At 39.6% G+C, this 15797-nt stretch overlaps 1 protein-coding gene across 1 annotated transcript; it reads left to right on the top strand.

Annotated features, from left to right (window-relative positions):
* The first annotated feature begins 2406 nt into the window (after window positions 1–2406).
* scaf1 (SR-related CTD-associated factor 1) lies at window positions 2407–15759 on the top strand. The gene is made up of 6 exons (XM_057861480.1): window positions 2407–2534; window positions 6357–9797; window positions 10029–10111; window positions 10189–10491; window positions 13203–13331; window positions 13617–15759. Exons 2-6 carry the CDS (start codon window positions 6398–6400, stop codon window positions 13764–13766), a joined length of 4065 nt encoding a protein of 1354 aa, XP_057717463.1. The 5' UTR covers window positions 2407–2534; window positions 6357–6397; the 3' UTR covers window positions 13767–15759.
* Window positions 15760–15797: the final 38 nt, after the last annotated feature.

Genomic DNA, 15797 nt, shown 5'->3' with positions numbered 1-15797 from the left:
CAAACGATTAAAATTTTTAATCGAGTTAATCACAGCTTAAAAATGAATTAATCGTAATTAATCGCAATTCAAACCATCTCTAAAATATGCCATATTTTTCTGTAAATTATCGTTGGAATGGAAAGATAAGACGGATATATATGTCCAACATACTGTACATAAGTACTGAATTTGTTTATTATAACAGTAAATCCACAAGATGGCATTAACTTTATTAACATTATTTCTGTAAAAGGGATCCACGGATAGAAAGACTTATAATTCTTAAAGGATAAATGTGAGTTTGTATATTGTGACTAAATATTGCCATCTAGTGTATTTGTTGAGCTTTCAGTAAATGATACTGTAGCGACTTAACTATTCTGCCCAAATGCATGATGGGAAGTGGTGCGACCATGACTGTGTGTGGTGGCTGCAAATGCTATATCTTCTCTGCGTTGGGTACACTATAGGGTGTTAAGAAAAAGATCGACTCTTGTCATTCTTCCCCATGTCGCTTCCCACAATAATTATAGTTGCTGTGGGAGAGATGACAAAGCTTTTGCCAATTAAAGCACGGCCCCAATGAATGATTGTATCCACTCTACTCTACCTCTTATCTCTGTATATAAGTAAAATGGCGCCATTGTAGGCTGTTTGCGGCAATGGGTAAATGAGTCGTACCGCAAATGCGTTAATTGCGATATATATTTTCACGTGATTAATTTTTAAAAATTAATTACCGCCCGTTAATGTGATAAATTTGACAGTCCTACATTTAACAAAACAAAATAAATGCATTCATTTGGGAAGAAATGCATAACTGATGCTACAACAATCTAACGATATACTGGCCAGTGGGGTGGCCAACCAATTCATAGGGGTGGCCGTAGCCACCCCTGGCCACCCCCTGGTGGCGCCACTGGTTATATTATCATGTTTCACCCGTAAAATCACACCAAAATCCAGCTGTGGCCACTCACAGCTGTGTCTTGACACTCGGTGAGACATGCTACATGGAGTTTTGGGATTGAAAAGAGGTAAATACGCGATAATATCTCGTTAAAATTATTGCATCTTTAATTTTTCTCCCGCGTGCTCATAACTCCAGTTAGGGTTTTGCTGTGTAAGAAAGATTTTTATAAAAAAAAAAAAAAGAGAGAGATTTTAAGCTTTCTAATGATGTTAAAATCTCCAATTTATGGGGGAAGAAAATTTTTGAACAGGAGGGCAGTTAAAAAACATTTAAACAGCAAAACCCTATCTGTAGGTGAGAGCACGCGAGAGCAGAATTTCAGACGCCATGACTTTAACGAGATATCGCGTACTTACCTTGTTTCGATCCAAAAACTCCATGTAGCATGTATCATCGACTGTCAAGACACAGCTGTGAATGGCCACAGCTGGATTTTTGGGGGGATTTTATGGGTGAAATATGGTAATATAACAAGGGTCGCGATGCAGAAATCGCAGACATCAAGAAGTGGTTGAGATTTTCTTTTTCATGTATTTATCCTTTTAAAAGTTTTTTTTTCTTTTTTTTCAATGTTTCTTTGTTTGGATTGATTATTTATCATCTAACATATCGGAGAAAATGCGACAGTAACAAAAATGATACAATTAAGCGATAGTTATGAGGTAGATATCCATGACTTTTTTACAGACACCATTTTTGTCATTGTGATGTCATTTGTTAAAAGTTTAAAATATGCGAGTGAATAATTTTTTGAGGCCTTTTTTTAAATATTAGACATCAATTAATGATTCTAAGCTAATAATGACGGACATTTTGAATAATGAATATAATTAGTTACCTTCGTTTTATGGCTGGGTGGAACAAAAGCGGTTGTGCGGCGTCTGTAAACGAGGGTTTCCAGGGTAAAACAGACATTAAAAATAGTTCGGGGGCTTAATGCGCCATGAATCTGTTATGGCAGCATATAGACATATTGTTCTATCAAACGCAACTGTTGTTTTGGCTTAAAATACAGCAGTTTCTTTTAAAGAGGAGTGCAAGAGCAGAAACTGCTTTTTCAGCCTTGTCTGTGTTTTCCGCCATATACAAATATAGGATTAACCAACAATTTCATGGTTTTGAAATGTTACGTTTGTAAATATAAAACCATGGGACTGGCTGGCAACCAGTTCAGGGTGTCCCCTGCCTCCTGTCTGTCGTTAGCTGGAATTGGCCACAGCACCCCCGCTACCTTTGTGAGGATGCGCAATTCAGATGATGAATGAAATAAAATACCAATAATTATAATGAATTTGAAAGTATTTATTTTTCAAATAAGGTGTCTCACTTACCTTACAAAGCCATAAAGTACATTAAGAAATTATAAAAAGCAGCTTTATCTTCATTGGAGTCCATTTTTTACGTCACATTAAAAAACTGGAAAAACTACGTTTCCCATAATCCTTTGTTATGCGGCTTGCAGGCGAAGGAAAATGGCGGAGATTGATGGAGCAGGGCTGCTGTTGATTTCATAAAAACGAATATGAACAGTCGTTGCTGATTTCGATCGTAGCACCTTATGTGCTAATAAGAGATACAGGTATGTGCATGTGCGCAAACCGGGACCTATAACTGGACATAACGGCACAAAAGAAAATTTGGCCACACAACCTGTAGTTGCTACATTTTGCTAGCTAGCCTAAGCTAATTTAGCATAGCTAGAGGGTGAATACCTGATTTAGAGGTAAATTCATAGAGATGAATTTTCATCAAATGTTATATCCTTTTGTCGATGAGACGGAATGTAGTTCACACTCGAACATTCATGACTATGAAATCAAATACGTTTACTAACGCTTATTGCAGATGGTGGTAATGATTTTTCATCAAAACAAAGCCCTATGTCCTTTCTCGTCCACTTAAATATGTTACCAGTAAAAATGTAAAACATTTGTATTTCAAAATTGACATTAGATTTGACGCAAAGATAAAATCGGCCCAAGTTTGTAAGAACTGGCACAGATTTAAAGATTTGATGCAATTTTTCTTGCCAGATTTACTTAAAAGTGTAAATCATTACTAAGTAGGCATGTGCGGGTATGATATTCACGGTATCACGGTATTGCAATTGGAGCTCTAAAATGTGTTACCTTGTAATATCTGGGTTTAAAAAAAAAATTAAAAATCATTTTTCAAAACATTAGCAAATTGGAATATAAGTATAATGTTAAGTTAAAATAAATTTTAAAAAATATATACAAATTCGAAATAGAATAAAATGAATGCAGTCCTTTCGGTGAGCCTAAACCAGGGGTGGGCAAACTATTCCACAAAGCGCCGCAGTGGGTGCGGGTTTTTGTTCATACCCATCATGAGGACAGCCTTTCACCAATCCGGTTTCTTACAAGTGCAATCAGTAGATTTCAGTCAGGTGCTTCTTGTTTCCACTGATACCTCATTGGCTAAACTGTCTGTGCTGAATAAGTTTGAACAAAGACCAGGACCCACTGCGGCCCTCAAGGACCGGTTTGCCCACCCCTGGCCGAAACCCACAGCTCAACATTATTACCATCAGGATAAAAATAATTATTTTCCATAAAAAGAACGTGCGTATGACCCGTCTCATGTTTACAGTATACACACTAAACACTAGAGGTTGTAATCTTTGGGCATCAAACGATTCGATTACGATTCAGAGGCTATGATTCAGTTATAAATCGATTATTGATGCACACCCCCTACTAAACGACTATTTCAGTATTAAGTTAGCAGTTCAAAACGGTAAAATACTCAAGCCCCCATTCTGTATCAGCAGTTTTAAACTACATTCAACTTAATGTTGTGAATCAACCGTTAAAGTTGTTAAAATTGCTCCTGTTATTCTATAATTTCTGTCTACTTTCGACATGTGAAAGTTTAAAAAAAATTTTAAAGATAGATTCAAGTCAAGATTTTGCCAATTTAGGAGTATTTTAGATAAAAAGTTATAAGTTAAATTGGGTTCGCTTGGAAGGTTCGCTACAACAGCCTTCCAGGGAAGTCTACTGTTTTAAGATGGCGGCTGTTTACTAACGCCGGCAAATCTGTCATTTTGCATCTAGTTTTCTGTACATGTGCTGCTAATGCCGCCGAGTCTGTTATTTCGCATCTAGTTCTTAATACATGTAACATCTACCGCAGCATCATTATGTGTAGGTAGTTTGTAGCGGCTGTCGGCAGCAGTCAGGTATTATTGTTTTTTGTTTTTTTTTAATCTAGCGGCATGAGTTGAGAGCCGTGAGTTGAGCATTGTCATTACCCGGGTAATGACAAGCATGTTTACTCTCGGTCTGTTCCTCATTGTGTCCCGAAGACCGCGCCGTTGTGTTTTAGTTCCTCTTTATTTGACATATTTCAATAATCGGAATTTGGATGTTTATGAATTGTTGTCAAATCTTTCATGGCCGAATCACGAATAATCTAAGAATCGGAAATAGTTAACTCTCGTAGCTGGCGTGAAACGTTCATGACAGTGTTTACCAACCTTTAATTTTGTATAAATGCGAAATCATATTGGAGTTATTGTCTCCTCGGCAGCCACCCTCTGCAAACATGTTTTACATGTCAGTTGACCCTCCTCTTGTAAGCTGCGGCCGTCTGTAACTTTTCTGTAGCTGAAGTATTCCCATACCAGCGATTTCGTTTTCTTCGATGGAGGGAAATAGTTTGCCTTCTCCAGCCATCGTGTAGCACGGCTGACTCACTGACACTGAGCAACAACCGGTGGAGGAGGGTTGAGCCATACGGCTGCAAGCGAGGGATTTCTCCCTGCATTTTTGGGACATAAAAAATATCTAACACCTTAGGGACGGTATGACGGAAAATTTTTGCGGTTCTGAAACCTTGACGTTTTCATACCACGGTATACCTTGGAACCAGCAATCAGCTCATGTGTATTACCAAGTCAGTGACTGAAATGTCGACTTGTAGAGAAATAACAACTCTCAGTTGAGCTATGTTGGGGGAAATTGAACATGTTAGAAAGCAGTTAAATCGATTTTGAATATTTACAATACAGTTATTGAAAGGGACAGTGCAGTGGAAGTCAACATTATTCAATAATTCCATTGAGTCAAAGAAAACAGTTGTTACCAAGCCTGCCAAATTTTAAAATTATTTATAATAAACTGCTAAGTGTATTTAACCCTCTCGGGGACACTGGTCACTACAGTTGACACCTACTCAAAAGTTGCATTTTTATTACATTCTTATAGAAAAAAAACTCAAGGCCTTCATAGGGCAAGTGACTATTTTTGGTAATTAAAAAAAACAAACTGAAATACAGTGGTACCTCTACATACGAAGTTATTTCGTTCCAGGACCTTGTTTGTAAGTCAAAATGGTCTTATGACGAGTAGGATTTTCCCATAAGAATACATTATAGTTCCATTGATTTGTTCCACAGCCCAAAAACCTACACTAAATCCTTATGAAACAATGCTGGTACAAATGGCAATTACACATAGCAAAACAGATAAATTATAAATAAAAATCGAAATAATAATAGAGCATAATAATAATGATATGAATTCCTTTAATAATGTGACGAATTGAGTTCTAATGAGGCGGATGTGTTTTGCGTACTGTACCTGAACGCACGGCGTGGCTGACGTGACAGAGTAAGAAAAGTGCTGTAGAGATTTTACTTCCTCTTTTAATGTTTTGTTGTTATTTGCGTCCACTGAAGCGGACAGTTGGCGTGTTGTGTTGCACAAGTTCTGAAGAAAAAAAAAGATTAAAAACCTGACAAAGCTGATGATTTCTTTGGCTATATTACCACAATAATAATTGTCACCTTAACTTATAAAGACTGCCGAATGGGGGCCGGAGGAGGACCATCGAAATCGTAGACATTCTACTGCCGTATTGTCGAGCCTGTTCATGGACGCGCACACCACGCTTATATTTTTCAATCATTTCCATCTTCATTTCAATTGTAAGTGTCACCTTCTTGGAGCCCATGTTGATTTCTCTCACAAAAAAATCCGCCATGCGTGTCTTGCTGGAAAACAAAGAAACTGCGGCGCTGTCATAAATCGTCGTATTTCGAGCATGTCGTCGGATGTAGAATCAAATGGCGAGTCGAGGTTTACGTCGGATTTTCAAAAGATTGTGTGTCGAAGTGATCGTATGTCGAGGTACCACTGTATTAGCCATTTGTATTGTAAATTTTTAAAATGGTGTTTTTTTATATTATTTTTTTGATGATAAATAAATCAAAATCGATTCAATGGAATTAAAATGAATGAAACCAGAAACACACTGGTTACGGCCCCAAGTAACACTCAGGTTTTTGTTTTGTTTTGTTTTTCATAGTAATTAATTCAGTTATTTTGTAACTTCCAATAATTCAGTTGCCTTTCCGTTGTCTTCCAACCTGTAGGTTCAGCTGACCAACTTCTGTAAAAACAGCTGTCTTGACCCATGGACCTGACATCAGCATCCGGCCTTAAAAGGAGGCTTCCCTCCGCCTCCTCACCCTCTTCCAAAAGAGAGATTGTCAAAAGCCCTCCTTGTCGCTCACCCTCTTTGTCCCGGTCTTCGCCATCATCTGATAGGTCTTCACCTTCGTCCACGTCCTCATCTCCCTGTGCCAAATCATCGGTTCTCCCGAACCATGTACAAGGTCAAACTTGTGCATCAGAACTGGTGAGGGTGTCCTCCACATCTGCCTCCCTTGCAAAGTCATCTCTTTCTACATCCAAAGGCACTTTTGCGGAGTCTTTTCCTCACACTTTGTTACAGTCGAGTGATGATTATCAAGAGGAAGGTACAAAAAAGGAGATGTATGACCCTTTCCATCCTACTGAGGGAGAAAAGGATGGAAAGATTGAGGAAGATGGCGAGAAGTATGACCCATTTGAGCCCACTGGTTCTCCAGCATCAGACGACGACGACGAAAACAAGGAAATAAAAGAAGAGCTGGCGAATACGGACAGAGAAATTGAGGACGACAAAGATGAGGACCCTCCAGATTCTACTGACATTTTCTGTGACCCTCTGAGCCCTCCGTTGGATACCCAGCTCCCTCACAGAAGGCGAGTTGACTACAGCAGTACTAAAACTCGAGTTAAAAAAGAAAGGACCGACTCCGACCATTCTGAAATTGAAGAGGGAGAGATCGTTGTGGCTATTGAGAGAGATGTTGGCACTAAGAGAACGGCAGGAGAAAATCTCTCTTTGAATTCTCCTAAGATCACGTTCTTTGATCCAAAACCAGAGCGCATCCTACGTGTGCTAGATGGAGATGGATTTGTGTCTGTATGTGCTGACAGCAATTGGGAGGTGGACAGGGAGCCAGCGGCTGAGCCTGTTGTAGGAGTGGAGGATCTGAGAAGGAAACTGGTCAGCAAGAGGAAGGAAAGATATCTTGCCTTTCCTGGTTCTTCACCACTCACTTGTCAACTGCCACCTTCAGCTTCTCCTCCTGCTGAAGCCATACCTTCATCTCCTCTCGCACCTTCTGCTGAGCAAGGAAGCACGAGTCACAAGTCATCCAAAGGTTCCAAGGATCAGACCAGACAGAGAAGCAAGGATAGGAAGGCTCGGGAGAAGGATGAGAAGAAAAAGAAAAGAAGGAAAGACAAAGAGGGAGGTCGTGAAAGGAGCAGAGAAAAGAAGCCTGGGGATAAGACTCACAAGGAGGACAAAAGTAGGAGAAGCAGCAGAAGTAGTAGTCGGAAGAGGAAGAAAACTCATCACAGCAGCCCAGAGGCTTCAAAATCACGCAACTCTTCTAGACGAGAGGAACACAGCAGACACTCGTTCTCTAGTTTTTCTGTGGAACGCCACAGAGAGCGCGATAGAGAAAAAGATAGAGACAGAGGTAGAGACCGAGACAGAAAAACGGAACGAGACAGGCAGAGAGAGAGAGAAAAAAGCCGGACCATTAGCCAGAAAAGAGATGAAACAGATTCCAGACATTTGAGCTCAAGGACAGAGGAGAGGAATCGGAAGGGAATTTTTCATTCAAGCAGTAGAGAGCGGGAAATTTCAAAGAGGCCTAGAAGAAGCAGAGAAAGAAGAGAAACCTTAAGAGCTCGGGAGCATGAGAGGGAACGTCGCCGGGATGGGCGTCCTGTTGTCCCGCCATCGATTCAGGACCTTAATGGTTCTGATCTTTTTGCCATCAAGCGAACCATAACAGTCACTACCACCACAACCACTACCACTGTACCTGGCTCTCCTATACTTACTCAGGCCTCGCCATGTCGCATTGTACAGGACTTAGATATGTCCCACAAGAGAAAGAAGAAGAGGAGATGGCACTCAGGTGGAGAGGAGATGGACAGGGGAACTTGTCGTAGCCGTTCACAGTCACTCTCTCCTCTGCGGTATCACAGCTATGAGTCCGACCGCTATTCTGATAAATTAGAGATAGATATGTTGTCTTTAGATGGTGAGGCTTTGGACTCAGACTACCCATCCTTGGAGGATACACCTCCACCGGCTCTTCCTCCAGACCCACCTGCCCCTAGTCCCAAATCTAAAACGACCCCAAAGACTGAACGGCAACACCCGAAAAAGAAAAGTCGCACATCAAAGAAATTGACTCAATCATCCTCATCCTCTTCTTCTAGTAAAACTAAAGGCAAAGGCCTGTCTTCGCTTTCAGTCACTTCCGATTCTGCTTCTGTTTCAACTGGCCTTCCTGTAGCCAAGAGAACCAGAAAGGTAGGGAAAGAGAAAGTGTGGGACAAAAAGGATTTGGGTCGCTCCAGCAAATCTAAGAAAGAAAGCAGCGGTCGGAAAGGCAAACTTCAGTCCAAAGTGTCAGTTTTAGTGCGTGAGGGTGTAAGCAGCACCACTGGGACATCAGTTGGCTCTGGTAAGCTAGGTATGGACCTCCTCGGTCCTGGTGGTGCTGGAGGAGTCTCTGGAGGGTCTGTGGTGGGTGGTTCGATTGCTGTAGTCTTCTGCAGAGATAACGAGAGCAGGTCACCATTCCTCAAACCTTGCACTGAGCCTCTGTCGGGAGGAGTTCGCAATAAAGATCTGACTAGTATGGGCAAGCGAAATAGCCTAGCAGCGCCACCACCCTCTTTAGCCAGTCCTGTGGGAATCAAATCGAAAAAAACAAAGCCTGCCTCTATCACATCCACTTCATCCTCTACCTCCTCCCCTTCATCGACTTTGGTTACCAAGCGCCGCCGCCGCGTAATTAAGAAAGTCCGGGAAAAAGATGGAGCGTCAGATATGGCCGCTGGAGATGGAAGTAAATCAAAAATGACTTCTGAAGGCTGGAGTGGAGTTTCTCAAGAGGTTCTTTCGGTTGCCGTGGATGGAAGCAAGCCCATTAGTCCACATTCTGGCCAAACTGGCCCTGCTCCTTGTTCGTCATCCTCTTCTTCCTCCTCCTTTACAAGTGTGCTCCCGCCCTCTTCTTCACCACCCCGTACACCTCCACTTTCTATGGCTCCTTCACGGGACACCAGGGAATCTTCACCAGATTCTCAGACAGTGGACAGCAGCTGCAAGACCCCAGAGCCTTCTTTCCTCGTTGAGGAATGCCCCACCCAAACCAGCCCCATGCTTCCGCCGTCCAGTCCACCGAGCCCGTCTGAGCCCCAGGGGTCTACACCTACCATCATGCAGCCCCCTTCAGAAAATGCAACCATTTCTGTGGCCTCGCCCCCTTCTTCTTCGTCAGTAGGAGGTGGTCTTGGTTCCCTTTCGCTACCTTTGTCCTCGTCAGACCCCTCTTCCTCCTCGGTGTCTTCGTCATCTGCCAGTAAGCTTCCTCCACAGTCTCCTCTGGCGGCTCCTGTTCTACCATGGAGTCTTCAGACAGGAGTGGACTGCACAGCTGGAGGGGTTCTTGCATGTGAGTCTGCTTTATCAGTTAACAGAGGTCTGTCTTGTTGTTGGGAAATGTTCAAAGCTAAAATTGATTTGAATTTAACAATCACACCGTGCACCCTATGCAGATAGCGAATAGTGTATTTTTGTAATCTACTATTCACTGATAAATTACCGGCGATTTATAGTGCGGAAAATAATCTAATGTCTCAGTAGCAAACTATTTCTCACAAAATGTCTTCATTTACCATCCTAGTAACTGCCCTACTCTTCAAAATGGAGGAAGCAAATATTGCCAGCAGAGCAAAAGCTCAAGAGTTCATCCAAGCGACCAGCCAGGTTGGAGGAATTAGATGTGTAGCGTGATCCCAATTCAGTTCATTCAAAGTCTTGCCTTTCTCCTGTCTTAAATGCAGATCCTCTCACAAGCAAACCAGAGCCAGTCTCAGGCTCCCCCGGCCGCTTCCTTGACCTCCTCCCAGATTCCTCCTCCCCCTCCCACTCTGCCCCCGCCACCTGGATTGAGCCCAGCACAGTTCATCCTCCAAAGCTCCCTGCCGTTGGTTGGTTGCACCAAAACGCCACCCTCTCACTTGCACCCCACCCTTGGTGGCGGATGCGCACAGACGCCCCCACCTTCTGTGCATGTTGGGCTGCCAGGATTTACTGGGAGCTCTGGGGATGCTTTTTGGGACAATGAAAGTAAAGACCCTGATAAGGTAACGTTAAAGTTTATCAACCTGTTACAAATGTTTCTGGTCGTGTAAATAGTTTTAAAACATTCCCATCTCAACCATTTGATGTAGAATACAAAAACTATTTCTGAAAAATAGATTTCAGCAGAAAAACAACTACAAGGGCAGTTTTGTTGCAAAACAATTTGTTAATTACTTCTGCAATCATAAATACGTAACCAAAATCATAAAAAGGTAACCAGAATCACAAATATGTAAACTTAGTCATGTAACCAAAGTCACAAATACATAATCAAAGACATAAATGCGTAAATACTATTGTCACAAATAGTTAACAGTAATATACAGTGATCCCTCGTTTTTCACAGTTAATGGGGACCAGAACCCACCGTGCTAAGTGAAAAACCGTGAAGTAGCGCCCCCCCCCTTCCCCGCGAAGTAGCCCCCCCCAAGAAAAATATTTCGTGTGTGTGTGTGTGTTCAATGTATTTATTCAGATTTAGCATTTGAAAGAGATACATATAAGACTTTTTTGTACTTATTTTCCCCAAAGTATAATATAAGAAAAAAACCTTTTATGTGTATATGTGTGTGTGTGTATATGTATTAGGGCTGTCAAACGATTAAAATTTTTAATCGAGTTAATTACAGCTTAAAAATTAATTAATCGAAATTAATCGCAATTCAAGCCATCTATAAAATATGCCGTATTTTTCTGTAAATTATTGTTGGAATGGAAAGATAAGACACGAGATGGATATATACATTCAACATACGGTACATATGTACTGTATTTGTTTATTATAACCATAAATCAACAAGATGGCATTAACATTATTAACATTCTGTTAAAGCGATCCATGGATAGAAAGACTTGTGGTTCTTAAAAGATAAATGTTAGTACAAGTTATAGAAATTTTATATTAAAACCCCTCTTAATGTTTTCATTTTAATAAAATTTGTAAAATTTTCAGTCAAAAAATGAACTAGTAGCCCGCCATTGTTGATGTCAATAATTACACAATGCTCATGGGTGCTTAAGCCCATAAAATCAATCTCACCCAAGCGCCAGCGGAGGGTGAAAAAACTTCAAAAAACACAAGTAACAAGTTGGCATTGCACTGTGCTTTTATTTTAATCTGTATGAGCGGGGCATGTGCGTTAATTGCGTCAAATATTTTAACGTGATTAATTAAAAAGATTAATTACCGCCTGGTAACGCGATAATTTTGACAGCCGTAAAAAAAATGTGTGTGTGTATATAGGGCTGTCAAACGATTAAAAATTTTAATCGAGTTAATTACAGCTTAAAAATTAATTAATCGTAATTAATCGCAATTAATCGCAATTCAAACCATCTATAAAATATGCCATATTTTTCTGTGAATTATATATATATTCTGTAAAATAAATTGTTGGAATGGAAAGATAAGACACAAGATGGATATATACATTCAACATACGGTACATAAGGACTGTAGTGGGCATTTCACTCTACTGTCATTTAAATCTGTCCATGCTGTCCTCACTCCGAAGCGTCTACTTTTTACAAAGCTAGACAGCTAGTGAACGACGCCTTAATAATCAGACTTCTTCCTTTTTCATCTGATTTATTAATAAAATGGCCTCAAACCATTGTCCTCTTTAGACCGTTTACGTAAAACTACAAAAAAAAAAGTAAACACGCATTGCATTAGCAACAACGTTAGCTTAGCACGCTATACAGGTTGACTAAACATAAACAAAAAGCGTCTCATACAAAAAATATAACATTTCGCTTATTAACATAATATGTACATTCTTTACAACAACCATACTTACGGACAAATCTTTTCCAAGGATCATATAAGCACAACAGAGACGTCGTGCAGCCATATTGAACTGGCAAGAAAAAAATAAACCATGTCGCAAAGCGACCACAAGAGTTCGCTGTTAGACAGCACAAAACGCCTTGCTGTAAAACTTACCAAAAGGCAGAATACTGTCTGAGAGGGACATGTGCGTTAATTGCGTCAAATATTTCAACGTGATTAATTTAAAAAATTAACGCGTTAATTTTGACAGCCCTAATATATATATATATATATATATATATATTAATAAATGTTTTTTAAGCACTTTAGATAATTATGCTAAGTTTTAAACATGTTACTGTCCCACAGAATTATTTTTAAATAAGAATAAAGTAGAAAAATGCTTGTCTTTATAAAATGCTTCATTGAGTGAGTCCGCTCAAGCTGCTCACAATGAGTTGCCACAGCAACTGTTTAACAAGGTAAACGATGATTGACGCATACGGTGCTTTGAAGTTTCGGCTTCCAAGCATCTCTGGCAAGATCAAACCTTAACATCTGTCAATCATCATTAACTTTTAACGAGCAACTCCTGTACACTGCCTGACCATGAAAAGCGGCAGGAGGGAGAGCAAGACTACGTGATCGGATCGAGACAGCTCATCTGTATTTATTTTTTAATTGGAAAAACAAAATCAGCGATGGACTGAGGGCGTCAAGTTTGAAGCGTGAAGTAGCAAGAGATCACTGTATACGTAGCTAGTCACAAATGCGTAACAAGTCACAAATATTTAAATAGTCAAAAAAGCATGTTAACGCATATATTTTAGAATAATCGTAATTGTGAAGCTGTTGTTAGCATTATAGAGTTGTTATGATGTATGGGTAATGATGTCCTTTTTCTTTTCTTTTTTTTCTTTTTTAAATTTTTTTTATGTACAGTACCTGAAGAAGCTCCACACTCAGGAGCGGGCAGTGGAAGAAGTGAAGCTTGCTATCAAGCCGTACTATCAGCGCAAAGATATCAACAAGGATGACTACAAAGATATCCTCAGAAAAGCTGTTCACAAGGTCAGTCGCGCATTACACATAAACTACCGTAATTTCCAGAATATAAAGCGCATCTGTCTATAAGCCGCACCTCCCAAATATCCCAAAAGGTATTAGTATTTATCCGTTTCCTCTTGTATTATGTAGCTTTCATTCATCTTATCTGATTGCATTGTACAGTTAAAGGCAGCTACAATTTGTAGCAAAACTAGCCTATATTATGCATGCATTTTTACAGCGAATACACAAAGTTAAGAATGAATGTCTTAACTAAATCTGGCCATTTTCCCACTGTCATTGTTTCAGATCTGCCACAGCCGCACTGGCGAAATCAACCCGGTTAAGGTCAGCAACCTTGTAAAGCTGTACGTCCAGCGCTACAAGTACTTCCGAAAACATGGGCGCAAAATGGATGAAGAGGAGCGGGATGACAGAGAGCAGGGCGGGGCTTTTTGAAATGTTATGGTTCTTATTATCCCTTTATTGTTGACATCCACTATTTTATGTTAATGTTTTTTTTTTGTTATTGTTTGGCTGAGTCTGTTTTATGCATCTTATATGTGTGAGTTCACTGTAAATACATCAACAACAACAAAAAATAGTCTTTAGACAACAGGTCATGTATAGAAAATTCAATGGATCCCATGTATCCCATCAAAAATCCAAGAACCTTGAAAACACAATGAAATAAAGTTCCACATTCATTGTGAAAATTGCAGGAATAGTTGATCTATGCGAAGGATGTAATCCACGACTAAGTACTCATCAAAGTACACTGCACAGTACATACCAGAAGTATGTTCTTATAATTCTTCATCCCTGTTTCTTTGCATAATGCAAGCTTCAGCAGGTTGGTCTACACCAGGGGTGTCCAAACTACGGCTCGCTACCCAGTTTTTATCGGCCTGCAGCAAGTTATGAAAATATGATCAAATATGGCCCGCACAAGAAGCTTAAATTCAGCCTCTATTCTGTTGCACTTCTCAGCTTCAACACTAGATGGAGGTAGTCACCTTAAAAGTGCCTCTGCATTAGGCCTTAAAACCTGTTGAAATCAATGTAGAAAACTAGAATTTCATTTTTTTCTTTACATAAATACACTTAATAATCCAATGTGATGAATTGAGATATCTTGGTTGTGGTTTTCTCGACTTTATTTTTTTTTCTGTTGCTGGATATTTTCTCTGTTCTGCAAAGTTTGTTTCAGTAGTGAAAATATAAATATATTTTGCAATAACCTTATACCTCTCGATTATTTTGTTGCTTGTAGTCCTTAATTCATTGACTGCCATTGACAGTTATAGACATCAAATCCATTTTTATAGACATCAAATCCATTTCAACTGGGAAGGGTGGTAAGGAATGTTTCATTTTCATTAATGGCGATAGATGTCAGATTTGACTGGTGGGGCCCTCCCAGTCAGCATAGATTGGATGGCTATTGCTGTCAATGGCAGCCAATGAGTGAATACTTAAAATATACACATCTAAAAAGACTTTTTAAATCTGATTCTCAAAAAAGCAGAAAGATTTCAAATTGGTCTTTCCATTTAATTTTCTGTGAAAGTTTGGACACCCCAGGTCTACTCAGTAGGCCTAATTATAACTCATTTGAGTGTGAATGAGTAACCGAATGTGGCTGAAATCTGAGTTCATCAACAATTCATTAATCAGGCCGGATTACGCAATCTTCTCTTCCGTTTTATGAAAACATTGTGTCCCCAAAAAAAGGACAAGTATACTGTTTTGGGTCTTTTAATGTTTTATTTACATACAGCCACTCACCCTGTGATACGAAAAAACAGAAATGCATTGTTTTACCATCCTTTCTACTGGTTTCTCAACACATTGTTATTCATTATATAGTACCTTAATAACAACTAGCTGACACTAAGCTCTGTTTAGACTTACAGGGGTTGGACATGGAAACACCTATAATTTTTGGCATCATAATCATTGAACATAATTGTTTGAGTGACATGAGGAACATTCTAATGAAGTCGAACATCTTGTATAGCCAGCATAGTCCCAATACCTCAATAAACAGCATTTATGGTTAGTTTTAGAGATTCAATTAAGAGGTCGATTTCCACCGCGATCATTTCTAAAAGAGTTAAGAGGGTATTCTAACTAAATAATGGCTTAAAATTCCTTTAGAAACAAAGTACCAGTTGGATGAACCAATACCTCGAAAAATAGAGGAAATATCGCGAAAGGCGGACCTACATCATATATAATTATTGTTTTGTTGATTTTTAAAGGTGTTTCCAATGTTTTGTCGAACCTCTGTACAAATTACACATAAGACGGTGAAATCTTGAAGCTGAACAAACAATTGACTAAAGGTGTGCTTTTGTTTTTTTCCAAATTATATAATACTCTATCCTATGATCGCTATCTATACATCAATTTAACGTACTCAAAATAATAAAGTGTTTCGGAGTTTTTATATTTTCTTTCAAATGTAATACTGTATTAGCCAAATGC

Source organism: Corythoichthys intestinalis, chromosome 16 (genome assembly GCF_030265065.1).
Source record: "Corythoichthys intestinalis isolate RoL2023-P3 chromosome 16, ASM3026506v1, whole genome shotgun sequence".
Classification (NCBI taxonomy): domain Eukaryota; kingdom Metazoa; phylum Chordata; class Actinopteri; order Syngnathiformes; family Syngnathidae; genus Corythoichthys; species Corythoichthys intestinalis.
The sequence above is the reverse complement of the archived record's forward strand: the minus strand, read 5'-3'. Positions and strand labels throughout refer to the sequence as shown.